The sequence below is a fragment of the Rattus rattus genome, chromosome 14 (assembly GCF_011064425.1).
Source record: "Rattus rattus isolate New Zealand chromosome 14, Rrattus_CSIRO_v1, whole genome shotgun sequence".
NCBI classification, from domain to species: Eukaryota; Metazoa; Chordata; class Mammalia; order Rodentia; family Muridae; genus Rattus; species Rattus rattus.
This window is the reverse complement of record NC_046167.1, coordinates 40,196,210-40,222,472: the sequence shown is the minus strand read 5'-3', so window position 1 is coordinate 40,222,472 and position 26,263 is coordinate 40,196,210. Positions and strand designations below refer to the sequence as shown.

The window sequence follows — 26,263 nt, the reverse complement described above, 5'->3', positions numbered from 1 at the left end:
ATTACTGCGTTATTAAATACTCCATATAAAAACTGTACTTTTAAAGTCTTTTACTTCTGCACCTTGATTAGCATAAATAACCCTCTCTGCTCTCCAATATCTTTTATTTGGATGTATTAACTGCAAGAGTTCAACAGCCAAAGCCAAGTCCCTATTGAATTGTCTGCCTTATAAGAAGGTAGGGCAAGAGCATCCTTATAGTTTTGTTTTTCTGCTTTTCAATTGACCTTAAGTTATTAAATTCATAGATACTAACAGCTACCAAAAAAGGAGTGAAAATATTTTAACAACATAAAGCCAGACTGTTGTCACATCCGACATAATGAATAAAGTCTCGTTGTGCAGTTTTGTGTAATATGATACCACCTTCCACCTGCCTCCCTGGTGCAGGGAGGACATCAGTCCCATAAAATCCTACTTTCCTTTGCTTCCTTTCATGTGTATGAGTGATTTGCATGCACACACACACACACACACACACACACACACACACACACACACTGACTATAGTGCCCTTAAAGATCAGAAAAGGGCATCAGATCCCCTGGAACTGAATTACAGATGGAAAGATCTGAAAGAGAAACAAATACGCTAAACCACTGGGCTATCTTTCCAGTTCCTACCCTTCCTTTATCTTTAAGGGAAGCAAATCAGGTTAGGATGTTTTCCTTGATTCCATTTACTCTAAAGAACCTTTAACTACCTGTGTACATATTCCATGTTATCATCACCATCTCCATCACCTTAACCATCATCAACATCATCATCACCAATGTCACTGTCATCACAAATACCATCACCATCACCATGACCACTATTGTCATCATAACTACCATTGTCATCATCTTCATCACCACAAACATCAACACCATCACCATGACTACTACTGTCACCATAACTACCATCACCATCACCACCACTATGGTTACTAGCATCACCTCTGTGTTATTAGCATGGTCATCAATACCACCTTCACCACTTTCATTACCACCACCGTCACCATTATCATCACCACCATCATCACCATCACTTATTAAAACCTGCTGGAATTAAAATTTAAAAGGATGAAGTAGAGGGGGAGGAGGCTTAAAGTCATCAAGTCTCACCCTCAACCAGTGCCACACACAGCCTCACATGAATCAATCAATCCTCTACGATTCTCCACTAGAGGGCCACATCTATCCTAAGAAGTACTAATGATTTACAGGTCACTCACTAAAAGGACAAAACACAGGGAGCAGACTAAGATATGCAAGCTCAGGTCACACCACTGAGAGTCCTCTTGGTGCCAGGGCGGCTTCCATCGATGGCCTTTCGTAAAGTTTTCATGATTCAGTGGAGGCTGCAGGCAACGCAGGTCGGGCACACACTAAGTACCAGGTAGGCTGGCTATGAACTCAGACACCTGAGTCCTGCTTTGCCTTACCCCTGTAGAACATCACTTCCCAGTCTGCACCGCACACCGGCTGCAAGCTACTCTTTCAAGACAAAATCGAGACATCCGAATAAAACAATAGCAAGTGTTGTCAGACTCCTGCTGCACGCCTGGCCACGACACTGCCCGCCTAAAGAACATCTCTACATCGTCTTGATTCCATCAGAAAATCATGGTGCATGGACATTATTGTAACAGGTCACATTTCTACCATGTGTAGACTTTCATGATCCGAACGAACCTATTATGTGAAATGAGCTATCTCTTCCTTAACCATGATGCCATCACACCATGTACAATCTGACCACCAGCACCAGGAGCCAGGCAACTAAGCCGCACATGGAGACATGCCCCTGTGTTACAGGCGAGCAAATGCAACTAGTCTAAGAGGAACGCGCTGTGGAGCTCTGAGGTGACGTGCCCCACTACAAATATCAACTTAAAGACCAGGATGTAGAAAACGGGTTATGTCAAACAGAGAGCAGCTGAGTCTGGAGAAAACCCACAGGGCCCAGGAGATACAGACGCAGCCCGGCATGGTATAGAAGGCTCAGACACACAACCGAGACCCTGACCAGAGCAGGCACTCTGCAGGCAACCAGCTCCTCATAGGCTACCACAGATGCATGGTCAGGCAGCAAGGGCCAGGAAAGGGATTGTCCAGGATGCCTGCAGTTAGCAGGCAAGTAGAGGAAACTTGTCATCATCTGCGTCCTATGTCTAGGCAGCAGGGGCCCAAATTCTGGATGTGGTTCAGGAATCTCCTAGAAAACTCCCAAACGTGTTTGGCAGACCACAGAAGTCAAAACAGTTCAAGGGCTGTTGGCCAGTAGCTTTTCATAAAAGCTTTCACGCCTCGGTGACAGCTGGGAGATAGCTGCTACCTTACAGGGAGACAGTCAGAGAAAGTGGCATAAGGAAACAGAATGAGAAATGGAGCTTGCTGTGAGTGAGAGAAAGAAGTGGAATTCAGACTGTCCATCCATGTGGCTCCCAACAACCAGTTCCAGGGACAGGCCCTGGAGAGGCAGGTGATGAACAAGGCTATTTTCTACATAGAGTCTTACTCGGGGTTTCATGGTTCTAAATACATACATACATACATACATACATGCATGCATGCATACATATGGATTGAGTTCTGTGGAGACAGCTCAGTGTTAGATTGGACAAGCATGGTCTCAGTTAGATACCTAGCCTCCATGTGAAAAGCCAGGTAGTGTGGTGCTCCTGTAACCCTGGGCGACAGAGACAGATGGACACCTGAAGTTCAGTAGTCAGCCAGTCTACTAAAAATGGAAAGCTCCAGATTCAGTAAGAGACCCTGTCTCAAAATAAAAGGTAAGAAAGAACCTCTGCATACTGACAGCAACTTCTAACCTCACTATGCATTTGCACAGACAGGATGCACAAGCACAAACATGTGAACACAGATACACATACATATGTGCATACATACAGGCACATATAGACAGGCCTGTGCATATACACGTACACATACATACCCACAAATACATATACATGCATGTACACATCAGAAATATACATACACACAAAGAAATACACATGCACGTATACACACAAACACACAGATATATACACATGCACTCATACAGGAATGCATGCATACATACACATATGTACAGCACTTGAGTTGGTGTCAGAGGAAACAGACACTGAAACAAAACAATAGGGTGTGCTTCTTGGGGACAGAAGTCAACAGTTCCCAGCAGCTCTGCATTCATATAAGCCACTTAGTGCAAGTCACCAGACTGAGCAAGACAAGGAGACCAAGGCCAGCTCTGAACACAGTGACAAACTAAGGCTCACAGCTAGAGAATGTAAACATTTCCCTGATGGACGTGAGCCAGGTGGAACTCTCTCAGGGTCTGTCCCTGCCTTTCTCTCACAGGACAGGCTAGACTGATTAGAGAATCCAAAAGAAAAAAGCAAGAAACTGGTTTAAAAGTTGCAAAGCCAATTCACATGTGGCTTAAATGAGAAAATATAGTTTTGATACACAAAGTATGTGCATTACATAGGCACTCTGTGGGCATGGTAAGTGTAGACTGCCCAGCCTCAGAGTGGCAGATTCCAGTGCTGCAGTGTGTAGGTCAGGTAACTGGAGGACCAGCTGAGGAGAGAGTCCAGGTAAGTGGAGGACCAGCTGAGGAGAGAGTCCAGCTGAGGAGAGAGTCCAGGTAAGTGGAGGACCAGCTGAGGAGAGAGTCCAGCTGAGGAGAGAGACCAGCTGAGGAGAGAGTCCAGCTGAGGAGAGAGAGTCCAGCTGAGGAGAGAGTCCAGCTGAGGAGAGAATCCAGGTAAGTGGAGGACCAGCTGAGGAGAGAGTCCAGCTGAGGAGAAAGACCAGGTAAGTGGAGAGCTAAGTGAGCACAGGACCTAGGTGAATAGATGGCCAGGTAAGTAGAGGCTTGGGGAAGTAGAGGACTTGGGTAGGTAGAAGACCTATCCAGAGTTCAGAGTTTTACAAGTGTCCACATACTTTCCACAAGAAAAATGCATCAAGATTCCACAGCCTGGGTACCATCCCAACCTTCCCTGCCAGTCTGACCGCAAAATAAGATCTATGCTACCCCCAGCAGTGAAAAATATCCACATATTTCTCCATATCTGTGACTAACTTCAGCATCACTGCCGTCCTAGGAAGTAGCCAAATTGGTGGCGTTGTCACCACCACGAGCACCACGACTGTCACCACCATCATCACCACCATCATCATCACCGCTATCACCATAATCATCATCATCATCACTATCACCCTTATAACCATACACTGCAGCAGCAGCAACATCACCATCATCACCGCTATCACCATCATCACCACCGTCACCATCCCCACTTACAGAAGAGAAGCCTGAGGCTGACAGACGCTAACCAGCGCCAAGATCTCCCATCCGAATAAATAATAACACCACCAAAGCTTCAACAAGGCCTTCCACGTTGACTGCACAGCAGCCGACCTGTGGTGTCAGTGTGTTGTTTGGTGATTGCCGAGAGGCATCTAAGTGCTGCTGTCCCCTAACCCAATCAGCATCATAATCAAAGGAATAATTAGAACTTAGAAGAGACAGTAGGTTAGGAACTGTGTTCCTTGTGTGTTATTACTTGATAATGGGAAATAATTTGATGCAAATTCACCCTGACCATATATATTTACTAATCTCGCCCACCACACAGTTTAGGGACAAGCTCAAAACCAGGAAACAGTGAACCACCATTCCAGGTAGATAACTTTTCACAAATATATGTGCTAACATCACCCTCTGGTGGTCATCTGTGGCAATACAACAAAATTTAAAACAGCTACAACACTGACTTTGCTAGACATTTTTCTGCCTATTAACCTACTTAATTAGCCTTTACATTTACCTCACCAAGGAGAGGCTTTCGTGTCCACCTGACAATGAGAAGACTAGGTCATGTGAGGCATTACTGGGTCACATAACAGGTGGGCATGCACTAAGGACTCAATCCAAAGTCACAATCAAATCCAGTCAAGTCCACAAGAATGGACTTGTCCTGGCAGCCCAGGTGCACCTACCTGGTCAACCCTGGCAGGTTAGTCAGGCGAGAGTCAACTCTTAACAGACTGTCCTCATAACCAGTCAGTGCCTGGCCTAGTCTTAATCGGCCTGGAAGCTACAGAGCACAAGTCTGCAGAGCAGCAAAGGTGCTAAGCGGGAGGTTGAGCATTGGTACAGATGTGCACTGATGTGAGGGATGGTGTGGGGGTTTGAATAAGAATGGTGCCCATAGGCTCATATATTTAAGTGCTTAGCCAGCAGGATAGCACTGTTTGAAAGGCTGAGAAGGATTAAGAGATGTGACCTTTTTGGAGGAAGTGTGTCACTTGGGCTGGGCTTTGAAGTTTCAAAAGAACATGCCAAGCCAAGTTCTCTCTTTCCCTTCTAGATGTAGCGCTCAGCTACTGCTCCAGATAATAGACTAAACCCATTGTAACAAACTTTTGAGCAAGACCCAACTAAATGCTTTCTTTTCATAAGAGTTGCCTTGGTCATGGTATCTCTTCAGAGCAATAGAACAGCGGCTAAAACAGACAGTGACTGAGGCACGCTGTGTGAAACAGAGCCAGCTTCTCCAATGTGGCTGGGGCTGGAGCCTCCTGGGGAGGGTGGGGGCAATAATAACCTGTTACAGGTCTGTGTGCTGGTCATGTGAATGCCAGTGACATCCATTCAGCTACTCACATATGAGATATACATACTACCAACATGTTATTCATTAGTCTGTGGAAATTCACACAGCTAACATTAAAGGAACAGTAAGTGCATATCCTGATTTAAAACAGCATAGCTCTGACCCTGGCTTTGACCCAAATAGCTAATGACCCAGAGCAGCAGATCTGGTCTCTATGGACTTGTTTCTTCCTCTGTGCAGAGCGATGGAGAGCAGGAGGAAGCTAAGAACACGGTGCACAGGTATGTGAACAATCACTTGAGCTTCACTTGTGTGTCTCAGAGGACTGAGGATGCAAGAGAGGAAGCAGACAGTCATGTTAGCCAGCCAGCCAGACGTTAGGGTCTGAACTGCTGTCCGTTCTCTTCAGCATCAGGATTTTATTAACCTGCACTGTCCCATCCCTCACATGACGGCTTCCCCAGTAACCTCCCTGCTGTCCTTGCAGGTCAGTGGGGCAGTTGTAGTTATTATCACAAATTCAGAGAGGGGAATGTGGCTCAGTGCACCTCAGTGCCTGTAGCCCAGAGACAACACTACCCTAAAAGCAGAACAGACATCACTTAGACAGGATTGAGAGACTCTCATCATCTCTCCAACAGCAGATAAAATGTAAGTCTCTGAATCCCTTCCGGTCCGATTTCTCATCTGAAGGATGAATAGCTGTTGGTTGGACATGTTTGGAAGTGGAAGCTGGTCTTAGGTTAGCCATCTCCAAAGCCTTGAAAACCATGCCAAAGCAAGGGGAGCTTGGACAGGCAAGACGCCAGCCTCCCCTACCCACAGATAACCCCCAAGGTACCTTGCCAGCTCAGTCCCGGTTGCTGCTTCAACAAACGCATACCTTTAAAAGTGTGGGATTACCAGCATCTCAGAAAACGCTGATGCACACACCAACCTCTCCAGCTTACAAAGTTAACGGCTTTATTAAATGCCAGGGAGAAATCCCAGAGGCGTTTCTCTGCTGAATTTGAATTAACTAAATAAAATGAGGAATGTACAATATCAGCTATAATTATGGCTGGGCCAACAGTGGCATTATAATTTTATGCATACACATTTCTTCCGTGGTAAAACTTGACATGAAAATTTTAAAGTTATTTTTAAGCACTCTCAAAGTGAGAGCCCTGTGCAATGAAGTAAATTCACACTGAACAGGGCAAGCATTGAAAAACAATGTGGCCCTATTCATGGGAAACCACCGCAAACACTAACCGAGACAGGGATAGCCCCTGAACCCAGCAGACCTGTGGGAGCATGGGACCATGAGGCCTCAACGCACAAATCAACAGCACAATCCATCAGGAAATGGTTGAGGCCTCCACCCATAACTCACCTGATGCCTCTGAAGCAGCCAAGCCTCTGCCATGATTCCCATGCTGAAAGTAAAAGCAGCAAAACCTCCATGTTGTCTGTTTCTGAGAGAGAAAGAGTAATACCCACGGACATCTGGCTTTCTGGATTTGCTCATCTTCCCTCTGAAGTAACAGGCTGTTTTCAAGTCACTGACAAGTGTCCCATCAGACACCACAGCCAGTAACAAGTCTGGAGCCACCTTTCCCTCTCTGAATATACAGAGAGTCACCCTGGACATAATAATAACTATAACTGCCCCACTGACCTGCAAGGACGGCAGGGAGGTTACTGGGAGAGCTGTCATGTGGGGGATGGGGCCGTGCAGGTGAGCAAAGTCCTGATGCTGAAGAGAACAGGCAGCAGTATAGACCCTAGCTGACTAAACACTACTGCCTGCTTCCTCAGTCCTCTGCGACACACATAAAGCATAAATGCTTGTGCACATAAATATCCATGTACTCATACATACAAGCAAAAATGCATGCCTAGCTGTATGGACAAACGACATGCATATGCATACATGCAAGTACAAGCACACACTTTAGGGAATCAAAGGGCATAGGCAATTCAGAAACTACTAGAACAAAATAGCATCAGGTGATACCAAGTAGAAATGGAGGCTATGACTCTTACGGAGCTGAGAAGCAGCAGAAAGAAGAGAGAAAAGAAGACAGGAGATGAAAGGGGTTAGGGATTTAGCTCAGTGGTAGAGCGCTTGCCTAGGAAGCGCAAGGCCCTGGGTTCGGTCCCCAGCTCCGAAAAAAAGAACAAAAAAAAAAAAAAAAAAGAAGACAGGAGATGAACGGAAGCAAGAAGAGATGCCAGGTACTAGAGTGATTTATCAGGAACCAGGAAGAAACTAGGATCCAGCTCTGGAAGGCATTCCCAGCCTCTCCACAAGGGCCCAAGTTCTGTTCACATAATCTAGCCCAGCAGACAAGGACAAGGCGTCCTCGAAGATAACAAAGCCTGGAGGAAGGGCAGGACACTGCAGGAAGGCCAGGCCACCCCTGTCCTGTTAGCTGTGGTTTCCTCATTTGCCTGAATGTTAAGATGGGAGGAGTTTATGTCCCTGGGCACAGGTTCTGTGGCTGCCACACAATGGTGCCCTTGTACCCTCCCCATGTGTGCCATCTGTGGACAGGGTGCTTCTTGGGAGAGCGGTCCAAGAAAGGAAGGCCAAGCCCTGGGAAATTCTGTCCTGGCTCAACCCACTTGTACACAGTCAACATTTACCATCAACAAGCCTGGGCGCAGCATGCATTGTGGGTAAGCTGGGTAGGACTTGTTGAGCAGCTTCCAAGTTAGACGATCCACTGAGTCAACGCCGACCTGTAAGTCCCACCGGCCAGGCAGGGTGGACTCCACAGATCCTTCCTTCCTCTAGGGTACTGCGCATTGTCCCTGAAGATGGCCCTGTCTAGAGAACACTAGCAAGGGTGAAGGCAGATGCCACAGATGTGTGAGGAACTACACCCACTCCAGCCCAGACACAAGCAATGCCAAGTGAACTGTGAGGTAGCCATGAATGGGATTCAGTTGTCTAGAACCCATATTAAAGTAAAACAAAGCACATAAGATGGCGTTTAGCAGCACACTTTATTTAACTGAGTATACCTACAACAGCATCCACCCTGTAACCCACTTCTCATTTCCGAAAGCTCTATGAGAAACTCTATCCTCTTTGTACCAAATCTTCAAACTCGAAAGTCTTTCCACTTACATCACATCCCAGTTTGGGCTAGACACAAACCCAGCACCCACTAGCGCTGTTTCCAGACACCAGGAGCGTCTGCCACTGCACACCTCCCTAACCACCAGGAAGCTAGGACAGCTTCTACCACCCCAAAACTGAGTCCCTTCGGAACTCAGTCTAGAAAGTGCAGACAAACAGTGGGTGGAAATACAGGCTATGAAATTTCCATAGTGCTGGTCACACTCTGCAGGGAAAGGCAGGTGACAGAGGGACATGTTCATTTATTACTGCCGCCAGTTTAAATGCCAGCTGTGTGCTTGGGGCTCCAAGGGTCATAGTCAAAAGAGCTAACAGCCTAGACAGAAGCTAAAGGTGGATATGGGAAACATGCTAATTCTAATTCAAATTCTAAATGTCTGCTTTATTTATTATCAAAGCCTGAGATTGGTCTTACTTAATAAGTGTCCAGGGTTTCAAAATTAATTCCAGGAGTAAGAACTGCCCTGTAATATTCAGACACGGCTAAGGTCTTTTGCAACTGCAGAGGAGAACTTTAAATTTAGGAGAAAACAGCAGGTATGGAAAGAAGTTTCCAGATCACCCACCTACCCTAAGCTCACCAAAATGCCCCAGCTTCTTTTCCTGAAGACAAAATATACAGTGAGTCTTAGATCTATTCTCTGAATAACAAGGCTCTGTGCCTAATGTATATGCAGTGGCTCATACTCCAGTAGTTAATCACTGCCCAATACGTGTCACAATTAGAAATGAGAATGATCCATCCAGGCCTCCCTCCAGGAACACAAACGAGCCACTCCCTTTGTCATGCCTGTGTTGTTGTCTGGGGCCTGACTTTGAGGACTCGTGCCACTGGGGGGGAAGGGGTAAGCACAGGGAAGTGCCCACCTCAGATACAGGGTACAGTCTTGCAGGGTCAGACTCCTGCCTGGCCCACACACCTCACTCTGCAGGGCAGCTGCCCTCACCCAAAGAGTTCCTGGAAGTGCCACCTCAGGACAGAGGACTCTGGCAGCCCAGCCCTCTCATAGCTCAGGGTTGTGAGGACACAGTGGGCAGATGGGAATTCTGGCAGAGGCAGCTAACTCCAGCTCAGATTTGTGCTCCACAGAGAGGGAGAGAGGGCAGCACCTGCTCTCTGTCTATCAAACTTGTTCATGGATTCTTGAAGTCTTAGAGCCAGCCTTGTTCTCACAGAGAGGTTTAGTAACCACTTTCAATATTTCCAGAATGTCCTATCTCCCCCCACATACGTGCGTGGTATTATGAGCACAACCTCCAACAGCAGACCTAATGGTGTGCTTGGTTTTCTGGCTTCTGTTCTCCCTAACACAGCATAAGCACTAAGAACATCAATAAGAATTACCAAAGAAGTTGCTTCTTTTCAAGCAACAGCACACTTTCTCTGTGGTGAGGGCAGAACAAACACTTCCAGCTTTCACTTGAGGGCCTCTGAGAACATGGAACAAGGCTCTCTTAACTCTCACTTCCTAACAAAACAGATAAGACCCTGAGGTAGGTAAGAAGTTGAGGTTCAGGAGTCCCATCAGTGAAGAAAGCACTGACTCCCGCTCAACAACTTATCTAAAATAGGAATACGCACCGTGTCTAAGTGATGGATTAAAAGAATCCTATCAGGGGTTGGGGATTTAGCTCAGCAGTAGAGCGCTTACCTAGCAAGCACAAGGCCCTGGGTTTGGTCCCCAGCTCCAAAAAAAAAAAAAAAAAAAAAAAAGAATCCTATCAGAGGTGCCCTATCAGAGGCCAAGTGTCTGGAAAGGAGATGCTCACTGAAGGGGAGCAGAGCCTAGGCAGCTCAGCTCGACCTCAACGGCAGAGCCCTAGCTCAATTCCAATGCCTCTTAGGGCTTCTACTTCTCTTCTACAGATGTACCGCCCCTGTCCCCCACTCTCTGCATGCATGTCTCCATACTGAAAACTTGAAAATAGGAGAGAAAATAAGAAAAAGAAATTCTGCCCTCTCACTGAGATACAAAAAAATATACTGCTCCCAAATCAATATATTCAACACAAATAAATAAAATAAATAAGTACAGGGACCCTAAAGTGAAATGGAGATGACACAAGTGAACTGTTCTCGTTTTAAAGAAATATGTGTGACTGCATTGGACAGGTGGACAGGCAAGATGAGCCCAAGAGACTCTGCCAAGCAGAATCTGCACCACGCTTTAAGCTAGAGAGGGACAGCCTCGGATTAAGTCAGGAGGGCTGGTGAGCACACATCAGAAAGTTCCTAGCATATCTTAGGACAGAGCAAGCAGCCAGGCAAGCTGTGGGTATAGAGAGGCTTCCTTGCTACCAGGAAAGGGACGCACAAACGTGCAGAATGGGGAGGAAAAACAACCCCTGTGCTTAGCTCTGTACCCCACTGTTTAACTGGCTTATTTGGTTTGTCTAACTTTTTTTTTTTTTTTTTTTTTTCTTTTTTTTTTTTTTGAAATAACCCAGGTTCCTTTTTTCTTCCCCCCCCCCAAAAAAACCCTTAAGTCGGTAAATCCCCAACCCTTTTTTTTTTTTTTTTTTTTTTCTTTTTTTCAGAGCTGTGGACCGAACCCAGGGCCTTGTGCTTGCTAGGCAAGCGCTCTACCACTGAGCTAAATCCCCAACCCCGCCTAACTTCTTGAGTTCTTTATATAACTTCCATATTAGCCCAATAACAAGAAGCCAAATAACAAGGAGGGTCCAAGGGGCAACTCTAGCTGAGCAGTGAGGGATATGGATCTTGAAGTGGCTACTTCCTGAAGCCAAGCAGGACTCCCAGTGGAGGGAATAAATAAATAATTTTAATAAAATATTTTTAAATCTGTGGTATTAAATAGAAATGGAAAGTTCTGTACAAAATCAATGGCCTTAAAAATAAAAATAAAGATGATAGTATAGATAAGCATAAATACATTATATACCATATAATGAGACCTATAAAGAGACACCTATTTCTTAGTTGTTTACAAAGAGCACTGGGACACAAAGGCCCACCAGTGACATGCCCAGTCTGCAGTTTCCAATGCTACTCTTCTCTACAAGAACCCAAGGCTCTTGGAAGAAGCATCAGGTGCCAGACCTGGAAGAAGGAAGAGACTGAATAAATGGAGAACATGTTGGCCCAGAAAGCAATGTGGTGCTTAAGAAAGAGTCAGTACATCAGAAGGACACGGAGCTTAGGAGCTTCAAACACACCAAACAGGCAATGTGGTCATCAGAATAAATAATGAGTAAGGGTTAAAACCACTAACAAAAATAAGAGTCCATGTAGCATAAACAGATCAACAAAAAAGACTTTCTTGTCCATAGAGAATGAACTCCCTCAACTTGGTGATCCCTTGACAGCATATACCTATGTGTTAACCTTAACTTCACCCAACATTTATACTGTGGTGCAGTTCATACTACAATGAGGGGAGACACTCTGTAAGAGCAGGAGAAACCATTGAGCAAGCATCATATGACAGTTTGGTAGCAAACATTAACAGAAGCGAGGGCAGGGAAAGAAGGGGTGAGGACTAAGGTGTAGCCTGACAAACAACATCTCTACTTATTTGCCGTTGGGCATTTAATGACAAAGGCAAAGTCTGCAGCCTCACGACAATGAACCTGACATGTGGTCTTGGTAGCAAGGAGATGCTGGCCATCATGAGCCCACTGCGAGCAGTGCTGAGACTCTGTATCATCCCTGCGGTAATTCCGAAAAGTGCACAGACCAGGACCTAGTCAAAAGGAAGCATTGTGCTTAGTAAGAGATGGGTAACCTGCAAAACAAACAGCTACACATCTCCAGGGCCAATGCTATAAACAATGACAGAGTTAGTGCTCCAGCCCAGAGATCACAGAAACACGATGCTGGAACACTGAACATTCACGGGATTTCCCTTTGTTATAAAGGACAGTTGGTGGAATGTGAAGAGCTGCACTGATGTGATTCTCACATTAGGACTACAGTGATGTTCTGTTGATACAAGAGGGTACTCCTGTTTATAGGAAAGTAAACACTGACCAGAGTCAGAAGGTGGTAAAGGGGCATTGATTCACTCGCTTTATCTCAAATGATGCAGACAGACAGGTAAGTGGGAAAGGCAAAGCAACACTAAAATGCTAACACTAACCAGGCTTAGAGTAGAGGGTATACGAGAGGTTGCGATGTTCTCAATTTCTTTTCGAGAGAGCATTTATGCAAAAGTAAAAGGCAGAGATGGAAATGTACTGGGCAGGCCCAATGTTTCCCTCTGAGCATCTCAAGAGGTCAGCGCAGAACAGTCCCCCTGGCCTCTCTCAGGCTCTTTCCCTCTCCTCTTTCCACTGTCCTTTCCAGCCTCACTCAGGCCATCGGATTGTCTTTCACAAGCTCTCACAGCTAGGCAATCCTCAAGCACTTGGGTTCTCACATCAAGTTGGCAAAGAACAAAAGCATCAGATGGCATCAAACAAGATAAAGAAAATGTCTATTACTGTAATTATTCTTGTCCTGAAATTTGTATAAATGTTTCTACATTATATAACTCAGGTTTCAAATAGTTTGAAAATTCATTCTCAGGAAATTCTCTTTACTATTAAAAACATATAAGAAAAAAGTCGCCTGCAAAAAGGAAGATTGTGCCACCAGCAGCTGCCTCCTGGAAACACCACAGGCAAAGAGGTTACTAACTAAACCCTCTATATCAGGAGAGGAACCTGGGTGGGAAGCCCAGGGAGACTGGATTTAACATAGCCCAAGGCATCCTTCTAGAAGATAAGACTAGCAGGTAAAGGAGACATTCTCATGGCTGGCAGTCCCTAAGGTGGGTCACAACAGAATGAGGGCTATGTGTCTGCTCCCAGCATGTCTACGGGAGGCCTCCCACTGACATGTTGGCCACTGAGGACAACTGGTTTTTACTGCAGCCAGTCCCAACGGGAACAGGCTCTGACACCCAAGAAAGCTCTCAACCGGTTTGTCTAAGTGGCTGCTAAGACTCCTCCAGCAGTCCCTGCTCTGGCAGACTAGGGGTGACAAGTGGCAGAGTAGTCCCTAGGGTTGGCAAGAAAGCCCTCTTGCAGTAGGAAAAAGGTTAATACAGATGCCCTAGCAGCATCCAAGAAACCAGCAAGCCCCAGAGAAACCAAGTGGAAACCAACAGATGTGCAGGGAAACCATTTCCTAAAATGCACTTGTAAGGAGGTGGGGGTTGGGAAGACCTGAGCCCATATGCCAAGCTCTTCTATGGAGAACAGACCAGAAAGGTGGCGGATGCCACCCTTCCCACCATGCACACTGCCCTTCCATTTTTATTTCCCTGGTGGTGCTCCTAAAACAGAGAAACTTCACTTTGTAATCTAAATATATCAAAAGATGTGGTTTAGCGTCAGACAAATAATATGCAACTCCTGCTTTATTCACTGTTACTGGTACCAGAGTGTGACCCAAGGACTCTGCCCTCCGGGCTGTAAATCAAAGACTAAATCCCATTTATTTATTGAAATTGTGTGGGGAAAGCAACTGCTGCAGGGGTTTCACACACACACACACACACACACACACACACACACACACACACACACACACACGCACGCACAACGCACGCACGCACGCACGCACGCACAAAAAAACTGAATTTTAAAATGTAAAATAATAGTAATAATAATAACAACCTCTTTGTTGTTGAAGGACATGCATGCTGGAAGGTTCGTGCTGGATAGGTTGTAGAGACCAGCAGGAGCAACACTAGGGAAAGCTGAGCCCATCTGTGAGAGCTGAGCAGCCTATGGGCTATGCTGGACTCTCATGGCTCAATGCAATAAAGCAAACATAGCAGTGGATCCTGGGAGTGACATTCCAGGACAGATACATGCTCAGGGAGTGGCGTTCTATGACAGATGAAGCACTACAAGGCTATCTGAAGTGCCAAGCACAAGAACTTTCAAGGCCACTGCAAAATCCTTCCAAGAGCATTAGCCACTAGGTACCAGTGGGCACTTCACCTGATTGCCTTCCTCAGAGAACAGAGGCAGAGCACACTTCCCCACCCGGACTCAGAGGAGTACAAAGACGACACATGGAAACTAAGTCTGCAACTCTTAGCTGCCACTGTTTCACCCCAGAGAAGTACTGGCCAAGCAGCTGGATTTGCAGAAGCCACCACATGCCCTTCCCCTGCTAGATCCCTCTGGAATGGCTTCTCAGCTCAAACATCATTCTAGAGTAGCTGTTCTCAACCTGTTTGTTATGCCCTCTTTGGGAGTCAAATGACCCTTTCACAGATGTCACCCAAGACTACCAGAAAATGCATATTCACATTACAATTTATAACAGAAGCAAAATTACAGTTAAGAAGTAGCAATGAAAATGTTATGATTGGGGGTCGCTACAACCTGAGGAACTGTATTAATGGGTCACAGCATTTGGAAGGTTGAGAACCACTGCCCTGAGACTTTCCAGCACCCTTCTCCAACCCAGTAGGCAGTGACTGCCTTCTGCGTCCCCCATCCTATCCTATGCACCCTACCATCACCCGTGGACAAGTCAAGACACTGAACACTTCCATCACCCTACCCAGTCCCCTCTCCCTGCCAGCTCCTACCAGTCTGACATCTTGAACTCATTCATGATCTTCAAGGACCCAAGGGCTTGGACAGGCCCACCTCTCCAGTTCTGACATCTTCAGCAAGTAAATCTTAGCAGAAGAGGCCATGGTAAAATAGACAGAATATCTCAAATGCTTTTCATTGTCCAGCTCAGGACACTGTATACACTCACCCTGGTGTACAGCCATCACCTCCAGACAAATCCAGAAACGTTTCATCTTCCTACACAGAATCTCTGTTTCCATCAATTCCTTATGCTCCTTCCTCCCATCCTAACAACGACCGCTAGCCATCCACTAAGGAGAAGTTTTTGGGGGAAAATGTATCTGTACTAAACATGCATGAAACTTTTTCTTGCTACTAGTCCCTAAAGAAACATCAAATAGTTGATCCAGTCTGCTTCAGTTTTGCTGTAATAAAGCACTGACCAAAGCAACTTGGAGGTAAGAAAGAGTTTATTTGGCCTAAGGTTACAATCTACCCATCATCAGGGAAAGTCGAGGCAGGAACCTGGAACCTGGAACCTGGAACCTGTAAAGCAAAGATCATGGAAGAATGCTGCTTACTGGCTTTCTCCATGACTTACTCATCTGTTGTTGTTATACAACCCGGGATATCCCAGGGTTGAACTACCCACAATGGGCTGGGCTCTCTTACATCATTCATTAACCAAGAAAATGTCCCATAGACATGCCCAGAAGCCAATTGCCAGAGGCAATTCCTCAGTTAAGGTTCCCTCCTTCTAAGTGAATCTAGTTTGTGTCGAGTGGACAAAAACAAACCAGTACACTACTTAATAGCATTAACTGTGTATTAAATTAAGTATTATAAGTAATCTATACATGATATAAGGCTTACAAAAGAATGTTTGCACAACACATGCAAATACTACACCATTTTATATCCGGGATTTGAGCATCCAATCACTGGGGGTCTGGGAACCAATCTTGTCCATGGATACCAAAAGATAACTTTGTCTTCAAAACCTTCTGCCAATTTAGAAAATGTCTTTCTCTGTTGTCTATGTTATAAACTCCTTGAACACAGGCCCTTGGCAACACACACACACACACACACACACACACACACACACACTCACACAGCTCCAGGAAGAATCAACCCCAAAGAGTACTACAGAGATAAAGCTATAGTTTATCAGAAGCTCAGCCCTTGATCCACTTACAGTGGGCCCTGGACAATTTGGCAGGCGCCATTGATAGCCTTTAATAAACTGGGCAGCTTTCAAGAAAGGACTCTCCCATCCCTCCCTGCTCAGGTCTCTCCAGGTCACAAGAACTAAAGCCAAGCCTGGTCCACACCGGCCCAGGCCCAGATCCTGGAACTTACCAAGATTTCAGGAGAAAATCCAGGTTGAGCCTCTTAAGGGAGTCAGGGACTTGACATGAATCCCACCCTGCTCAGCACCCTGTTTGGAAACCCTCCCTGGAGCCAGGCTAGCGACTCCAGTCCCAGCTTCTGCTCAAGTGCAGAGCAGACAATGAAGCCACTGTGCGGAGCTTTTGTGAGACGATGTGAACCACCCAGCTGAGCAGGTCTACAGAACAGTGGGTATTACTGGGTCCCATTTTATTTGTTACAACTGCATGATTTAATAAGGGGCCAGGCCACTGAACATGCACTGTGATTTCTAATTTCAAATCACTTTTACTATGCATCAGATTTCCAAGGATACTATTGAAATCCACAAGATGGGGAGAGACAAGGAGGGGAAGTGAAAGACAGATCATAGCATAGAAGAAAGTGGACTAAGGTCCAAACTGAGTGTCTGATTGTTTCCCAGGGAGACTTTATGCCACATAGCCCAGTGCTTTGCGGAAACCTTTTTCACTTAAGACTGTAACATGGCTTTAATATGAAATGTCCCATAGGCTCATGTGTTTGAACAATTGGTTCCCAGCTGGTGGCACTGTTCAGAGAAGACCAGCTGACAGTTATAAGGCCTCAAGGCTGGGGCTTATGATTTATAGTGGAGGCCCCCAGATCAGGCAAGGTGTGTCTGCTTCCTGATCAACTGCGATGTAACAGGTAACACTGAAAGTTCTTATAACCATGGACAGAGCACCAGCAGCCAGGCCTCTGTGCCAGAAACTAAGAACTAAAATAAATCCTTCCCCGAGTTGTTCTTGTCACTCAGTCACAGCAACCAATAACAAAGTCACTAAAACATGGTGGCGATGGTCCAGAGACTGCCACAGTCCCAGAGTTCAGCAAGAATTCCCATACGCACACCACCATCTCCTCTCCCCTGGCTTTTCCCTTGCTCACTGCATTACCTGAGCCTGGCTCACAAGGCTCCCTCCAGCTCAGGACTGAGTCCCAGAGCACCGTACATGCTCTTAGCAAGGAGCCACGGCCCAATTACTGAGCATGACATTCTGGCCCAGAGTATAAGAATACGCGATGCAGTTTGATTCACAGTAATCGAACCTGAGCACAGGTTCTGGTCTAAGAGTCTTACTCACTCCACGTTCCCAAACGCTTCTAATTGTCACCTTAAACCAAGAGCATCTGCAGTGCTGCCCCGTCTAACCTGAACCTCACTCATCTCCAGCAATGCTCAACACATGCCTCTATGTACTATCTCAAGACAGAAGTCTCTCCAGTCTTTTGCTTGACCTAATGACTCGAAGAGCCTGTTTTCCATCATTGGGTTGTGGATAGCTAATATTGTCCCCTCAACAGGATCTAGGAGACAAACTTCTTTGCATGACTTCAAGAAAGTTTCTAAATTGAGTTGAGGTGGAAGGCCTGCCCTAAGTTTGGTGGCCCCTTCCCATGGGCTGGGGTTTCACTGGAGAAAGCGTTTGCATCCTGACCATGTGAACAGTGTGACTGGCTACCTCAGGCTCCCCCAGCAGCCAGAGCCACTCCCTCAATGTGGTAATATAACTGGCAGGACCACTGACAGGAAAACTGGAAGTGTCTATAAAAGCTAAACATGCCTGTAGCCAACAAACTAGCAACTCAGTTATCACCAGGCAATTATTTACCCAGGAGAAACGGAAACACATATCCATAAAGGCTGATAAGAATACTCAGTACAGCTTTGTTCACAGTAAAACAAACAAACAAACAAACTGCAAACAAGCACTTGGCTATATGCTTTAATCCCAGCACTCAGAGGGCAGAGGCAGGGATGCCTATGAGTTTAAGGCTAGCCTGCTCTACATAGCAAGTTCCAGGCCAGCCAGTCCTACATATGAGACCCTTCAAGAAGAAGGAGGAGGAGGAGGAGGAGGAGGAGGAGGAGGAGGAGGAGGAGGAGGAGGGAGGAGGAGGAGGAGGGAGGAGGAGGAGAAGGGGAAAAGGGAAGGGAAGGGAAGGGAAGGGGGAAGGGAAGAGGAAGAGGAAGAGGGAGGAGGAGGAGAAGGGGAAAGGGAAGGGGAAGGGGAAGAGGAAGAGGGAGGAGGAGGAGAAGGAGAAAGGGAAGGGGAAGAGGAAGAGGAAAAGGAAGAGGGAGGAGGAGGAGAAGGAGAAGAAGAAGGAAAAGCAGCAGCAGCAGCAGCAGCAAGGGCTGTGGAGATGGCAGTGGAGGTTAAAACGAAAGACCTGCTGACCACCATGGGATAGGAAAGACACCTGCAGACACGCCCTCCACTGCACAGCATGGGCGGGTCATAAACATTCAGAGCACCTCCTGCTGCCATGCCACATGGTGCTGGACAGGGAAAATGTCCATAGACCCTGCCCCCGCCCCCGCCTCCATGCCACACGGACTGGCTGTAGACACCTAGAAGCCCGCTTGCCACCACACACTGTAGCATGAACCGAAGAGGTCACTGCAGCAGGAACCAAAAATGTGTGATGGATGTCTGTGTCGTGGCTATGCAAAGGCAAGGGTCCATTGCTTATCTTACCTCTAGAGACGATGCGGACATCTCTGGACAGAGAGAGATGGCCCTGCCCCTCAGCAGCTACAGCACATGGTAGAGTGGGCCCTGCATCTTGACTCGGCAGTACAATAGAGCTAGCTCGGGTAGAGGAGGTGCAGGAGAGCTAGCCCGACCCCTCCTCTGTCCAGTAATAGAGTGGGCTTGGGGGTGGGTGATGCCCTCCCCACCTCACCCCTAGCCACCTGTGGTAGCCAGAAATGCCGCCCTGTCCCCCGCTGGCAGTTGAGTAGGCCCTGCATGGCTCTTGAGAAACATAGTAAAGATGGCCTGACATGAAGCAGCACTTGGGAGAATAGGGCCTCCAGGCCTTGACTGGGCAGCAGGGTGGAGCTGGTTCTGGAGTCACTGGAGCAGGCAAGCCTGCCCTGGGGGCATGAGAGCAGGAGAGCTTGCCCTGCCTCCTGCCCATGGTGGCGTTGGGTTGCCTAGCCAGAGCAGTGCTAGAGAGCTCGCCCTGATGGTGAGGACAAGGATGAGGAAGAACAAAAGGGGTACCTCCCACCCCCAGGCACAGATGCACAGCTTTGAATTGGCCACCCCAAAATCTATCATCTATGATCTGTTGGGACATATGAAAGGGAAGGACGGTCCTGCTGATCCAAAACTGCAGGATCCCCATGACACAGTGCACCAACAGTTTAACTAGGAAGTACTAGCGAGGAGCCAATATTGATGAGGGTCACGGAAGCCAGAGACCTCAAACCAGACCATGATCTACTGTAATGAACATTCACAAGGGCAGATGTGTGAATAGAGAGGTATATTGTGGGAGACACTGTGACACACTATAAGATGTAGTCTATGCTTCATTTTGTTTTGTTTGTTTTCTTTATTCTGGGGGAGGCTGCAGGAGCAGAGAGCGACACAAGGACACAGGGAGATGAAGGGACTGGGATACATGATGTGAAACTCACAAGGAATCAGTTAAAAGTTTAAAAACAAAAACAAGCAAACAGAAGAACCCAAAACTGGAAACATGATGACAACCCAGGTGTTTACTAAGAAAGACACAAGCAAACAAACTGTGGTGGGCTCCAGGCATTAGAACACCATTGAGCAATTTTTTTTTTAAAGTAGATTTCTGAAACTTCATGATGAGAAAAAAAAAAAAAAAGCTTGACACAAAGTAATTATGTGATGTCCTCAAAAGGCAAACATAAATTATGAGGTCGGCAACACGGGAGATTGTTTGGCCTGAGGGAGAAAGACTGGGTATGGAGGGGCAAGAGAGAATTTTCTGTGATGATAAAATAAAAAAAGCCTATATATCATTAGGTTGTGGCTTAACTGAGTAATGTCTATACAAAAGATCCCTGTGCTTCTGTGTATTAAATCACAACTACAAAAATGCCTCCTGGCAGGCACCAGAGAGCAAGTCAGCAGGCATTGTTCTCCTGGCTCTCAAGGCTTTCCAGCCAAATTCCCAACAGCTCCCCACCTAACAGTCTCAGTGTCACAGGCCCCCGTCCCTGCCCCAGTCTCAATGCTCACAACACGGCTGCAGGAACGAGTGAACAAAAACTGATGAAAAGAAGCCGCAGGTGGCTATGACTGATCGGCCGATTAGAATTTCAGTGCTGGGGAGAGACTGGAACGCTGAAGGTCCAGGTCCAGAACTAATTACCTTATCATGGGATAAGCTCTGGCCCTCCCCTCCAGAACAGTCATTGCTGGGTTACAGACACACACACACACACACACACACACACACACACACACACACACACACACACACCACCTACCTGTGTCACAACACCTTGTGGCAACAGATAAAAACCTTTTAGAATCTATCTATTTAGCAGGCAAGTAGCTTTTACCAATCCAAAGCTCAGCATGTAATGAGATAGAATTTGAGCCTATAGGAAGCTTCCCCCATCTTGATATACCTCCCTCTCTGATGTACCCACCAGTGTACTTTAACCTTGCCTTTCTCGATTTGGTAAAACTATAAAAACTTTGTGAAACTGCTTTCACAGTGGAACCTGGAATTCGGAGTGACCTGAATCTCTGCTTCGGGGCCAGGGCTACGCAAAGTGAATCCAGAATCAACAATCCCTTATTCCCTTAAAGATGGGAGCTTTGTGGTTTTGTGTCACGCATGTCTTGGCAGCCATTTTTGGTGGATATCTACTCACTCTGCAAGATCCAACTCCAGTACCTCGTGCTTTCCCAGAATTCCTACCTGGAGCCCTACTGACATCTGCAATATTCAGAGATCACACCAGGGCTCCTGACACCTTTTCCTACAGAAACTGTTTTTCCTCTCCGAGGTCCCTCAAGAAGGAAGGGACAGTTTGACAAACGTCTAAAAGATAGGGACCCTGCAGCTAAAGAATAAGAACAGACCAAGGCATGAGTAATGGCAGCTCATGAAGGCCCATTAGCAACAATGGAGCAATATGGACTCCAAGGCTAGCTGGAGACCTCAAGAGACTGGTGACTGAGTGCTGCCAGATACCATAAGCTCTCTATGCTCCCTGGCCCCAGGTCCCTCACCTCATCATGGTGGCAGATACCACAAGCTCCCTATGCTCTTTGGCTCCAGCTTCCTTTCCTCATTGTGAGACAATGTCACCTTCCTATCCAGAGGGCCTGCAGCTCTGTCCACTATCCTCTGAAGCAAGGTCCCCACCTACCCATCCAGTTGCTCTCCTGGAACACAAAGGTACCAGATTCCAGAGGTCAGCATTTTGCAATGGCACTTGTCCGGGAGTTAAAGGAATGAGAATATTCTAAATCAGTTGACAGAGAAGCATCTGAGCTTCTGATTCGTTAAAAAACTATTAAGACCCAGGCGATGAATCTCCCTAAGTGTCCATAAGTAGACGAAGGAAGGAACTGTGTAATGTGAGCACATACAATGGAGTAGACTCTGCCTTTTTAAATAGGCAGGTGGAGCTGAAGCAACAGACCTCACAGACGTAGAAAACAGAATGGGGTTGGAGAAAATGGGAGGTGAGGCGTGAGCCAAAACTCTTATTATATTAGCAGGGCTGTGTTTTCACTTCCTGTGTGATATGCTGCATACCACAGTGAATAGAATAAATAATGTATTTTTTACTTCAAAAATCAATAAAAGAATACATTTCAAATGTTCTCACCTTAAGAAATGATGACAAGCAAAGGTGCCAGCCTAGACTAACCTAATTATTCCACATCGTGCTCATCAATCTCAGGGCTGGGAGTACCACAAGTATGCACGGCTATAACTATCAACTTACGATTTTTAAAACTTTAAAAGGAACAAAGAAAATTCTGCTTCTCAACTTGGAGGCCCTAATTTACATTAATATGCCAAGCATGATTATCTTTTCATAAGCAAATTCATTTGTCCTTATATTTTATGTTCTTTCTAAGCCAACTTTGAGTCTACATGTTTAAAATGTTCACTTTTCTTCACTCCAAAATTACTTTTTTCCATCTTCAAAACAAAAGAAATCATAACCATGCTGCGTGAGATGCCACATGCTTCTTGGGAAACCCTGTCTCAAAAAAAAAAACAAAAACAAAAAACAAAACCAAAAGAAACTTCACCCCACCTTTCCATCCACAAGCACTTCCCAAAGCAAATGGATGGTGACAGTGTGTTGTTATGAAAACCTTCTGGAGAGCCACCAGCAGGAGCTAGGTAGAGGCACAACACCTGAGCCTCAAGCACAAGGGTCAGGGCCCCTGACCTCACATCTCAGGAGCCGCTCTCTCCAGCAAAGCTGTACAGTGAGTGACTGCCTCTGAAGGGAATACCTGCCCTTGAAAAGCTTCACACACTGAAAGCCTAGCAGCACCAACAGGTGACAAGGGGCAAACGTTAGGCTAAATCCCCCTCAGTTAAACTGGTCCATCTTGATAGAGAGGTTTTCAGAGCAGCATGCATGAGATGTCTATTAAAGGAAAAGCAAGAAGGAGAAACAGTGTAACACAATTCTGACCAGGCCTGCTCTGAGAAGTACTAAATTCTCCCTCGAAACAGCCATAGCTGAAAGGCTGTTGTATACACTCCAAGGTGTGAGGAGAAAGAAGCAGAAACCTTTACACCGGAACAAGAGATACCAGGAAAGAGAGACCAACACAGAACAGAGCACGAACTGGGGCAATGACCACCCAGCTTGTTTACTGCCCAAAGCCACCCTCCCATCTCTTTATCTACTGCTCTACCTCTCCTAAGTTAACCAACACCAAAACCAGAAATTTCCCAGAAATGAGCTGCCCATGAGTTGACAGAAGTACACTTTGTTCAAACTATGAGCCTTCTACACTTGTCAGAAAAATAGCGTATGTTCTGGGCTTGTTTTGTGTCCCCTTGACCTATACCGGCTCTGTATCACCAACATTAATTCCAGAGGTTTTCACAGATAAAGTGATAGGTTCTGAAGCCCAAGCTGGAGAGGGGCAATGGCGGAGGGTAAGCCCCAGGAACACTGTTTTTCTGTTCCCTGTGGACACAGGCTCCAGCAGGAAACCACATCGACCTGTATGAATGATCAACAGCTCCTTCACTCTGTCATTCAATATATAGGTTGCCCCTACTAACAGCCTGTCTAAATTCCAGCGGACAGCAGCAATGGCCAAGCAAACATGCAGTTCACACTGTTTTCCAAGCTGGAAGAAGTCTGATTTCTTTAAGGCTCCGCTGTTAGGAATCTTGCCTCTCAACTTTTCGGTTCCTCCGTAAATGACCAATTAAGAGCAACCAAAAGACATTAGCAGCCTGCGACCCTTGGAAGTCAAAGTCCAAGAGTCTAAATTGGTATGGATCGCAGGCCAGGGGTGACAAGCTTAAGGTTAAGTGAAACCAGGGGTTAAATAGGAAGTCCACCCCTCCAATGAGTCCAACTAAAACTGCTTCTGGCTAGAGAGTCTAAGGGCTGCCTGGAAGAAGTGGCCCCAGAGCCATTTCACTCAAGCCCATGAGGACAATGCTCTACAGAACTGGGCCAAAGACAGAAGTAAATTATACTTGCATGGGGCAGAGTCACCCGAGACGGCTGGACTTTAAACACGCCCTGGCCATGAACATGTGGCTGATAACTGGAATGGAGATGTCATCTACTTTACAGAGGGGGAACTGTGACTAAGCAAAAAGTGAACTCAGACAAAGCTCACACATACAGCAGCAGGCAACGGGACTCGAACACCTATCCACCCAGAAGTACGCGGCTTGCCGCTGGCGGGCGCCCTGGCACCGCCCACAGCCCTGGAAATAGCTTGCAAGGCGCGCAGGGTACTCCCCAAGTTTGCGCTCCACTGGTTCCCTCTTTTTCTTTCCTGCGGCAGGATAAAGCCAGCTACTGAACGTGGGCCGCAGAACGCTGCGACGTCGGCGCTCCGCCCGTCCCCGGATCCCTCCGCCACCCCGAGCCTGCGCGCGGCCTCCCCACAGCACACCACGAGCGGTTTCCCGCGCGGCGCCGCGCCCCACCCCCACCCTGTCGCACCCCAACCCCCATTCCGGCTCACCTGCCGCCCGCGTCTCCATGGCAACGCCCCCACGACGGAGGAAAAAAAAGCCTCGGGCTCTTCCTGGCTCCCTCCCGTGCCGAGCGAGAAGGTCGGACACCCTGAGGAAACTTCGCTCTTTATTTTTATTTTTTTAGGGAAAGAGCCGGAGAGGTTATGGCGAATCTGCGGCATCCAACATGGCGGATGGAGTCTTCGCCCTCCTCCCCACGGGGATCCTACGCCTACGTAGCGACGTCCGCCGTGGGGAACCGCCCTCGGCACGCAAGGCACAGTGCGCATGCTCAGGTCTGTCAGGGGTGCTGGCCTGTCGTCCCGGCGTTCTCCGCGCAGTTTTGAGTCACTCCTGGGTCAGGACGTTGTGATCCTGGGACGTCCGTGTCAGGATCCGGAGTGTCCTGGATCCTCCAACGTAGGGGTCCAGCTGCAAGCAGGCAGGATAGTGCACCCTTTTTCACACTAGCTTTTCCAGGGTTGTTTCTTTCCAGGGTTGCACATCGGGGTGCCTAGGTGTAGTTGGCACAGGTAAGCCGAGTGCGCAGTCTCACGTGAGTTCGCAGCTCCTCTCCCTGTCTATGGGAAGAGCCGGGTTGGAGGTGAGAGTGCCTCACACATCATTTCCTTGGAAGCTCAGTAACCACCTTTCCATTTTTTATGTTAGGAGCTTAGAGCCCTCTCCGCACGCTGTAGGAAGTGCCTGTCCCACATAACTTTAATATATTTCTACCGACGTCGAAGTCGATTATTCCTGCCTGTTTTGGTCAGCTCTTTAGCATTCGAACATTCGAAACTGGAAATGAGTTTTGAGTTGGCAAATAAATATGTATATAATAACAATCGTACTTGTACCGGTAAGGCTATCTTTTAGATCGATTTTTAAATCAGCCATTGGGGGGGAAAAAAAAACAACAAAACCTCCACATGTACAGAAACAAGACAAAAATAATTTTAAAAGAAGCAGAACAGAAATGACCTGCGTCAGGGGAACACTCGTTTGTTTTAACAGTACTGGTGAAATGGTGGGAATAATCCTTCTGTAGTAACTTGAAATGCTCTTCATACAGCCCTAGGTTCCTCCATGCACCCTCACAGGTCAAGGTCATGTGGTTACTCCCTCTGTACTTTAAGGTGCACTTAAGCTGTTTGCAGAGCACAGAGTCCTGTAGCAAAGGCCCCTGGGTCTTTTAGTCTTTACCTGACCGACACAGATCGCATAGTGATGATACTGAATGAGCTCATTCATTTTGTTCAGGTTTTTTGTTTTGTTTGGTTTTTTTAATTAATGTTGAAGTGCCTTTGGGCAGTGAGCCTTAAGGTGACTGGTCTAATTCTTCGTTCTTCTGTTAAGGATGTATTAAAATATCGCCTTTATTTAATTGAATTGGACAGGTGAGCAAAGGAAAGGTGTTCAGAAGGGTTGTATGGCTCTTTTGAGATCACACAGCCAGCTGATGAAGTGTGTGGCCCCATCTTTCTATGACCCACCAGATACCCACTTTGCCCAACAGACACAACATGAGGAGAACCATAGAGTTGTTCACCTCCACTAACTTCTGCCACGTGGATAGCTGGGAGGTATGGGGAACACGAACA

The 26,263-nt window shown here is 46.8% G+C and overlaps 1 protein-coding gene across 4 annotated transcripts in view; it reads right to left on the bottom strand.

Moving 5' to 3' along the window:
- The window catches only part of Zfat (zinc finger and AT-hook domain containing), a 178,537-nt gene extending 153,620 nt beyond the window's left edge, over nt 1-24,917 (bottom strand). The window contains exon 1 of one of the 4 annotated variants that reach the window (XM_032884977.1): nt 24,671-24,917. In XM_032884977.1, coding sequence (XP_032740868.1) covers nt 24,671-24,689 — 19 coding nt within the window. In that variant the 5' untranslated portion in view covers nt 24,690-24,917. Of the gene's footprint in view, nt 1-24,316; nt 24,559-24,670 lie in introns of those variants that run through there. The other 3 variants (XM_032884972.1, XM_032884973.1, XM_032884974.1) reach the window with 3 other exon arrangements.
- Nucleotides 24,918-26,263: the final 1,346 nt, after the last annotated feature.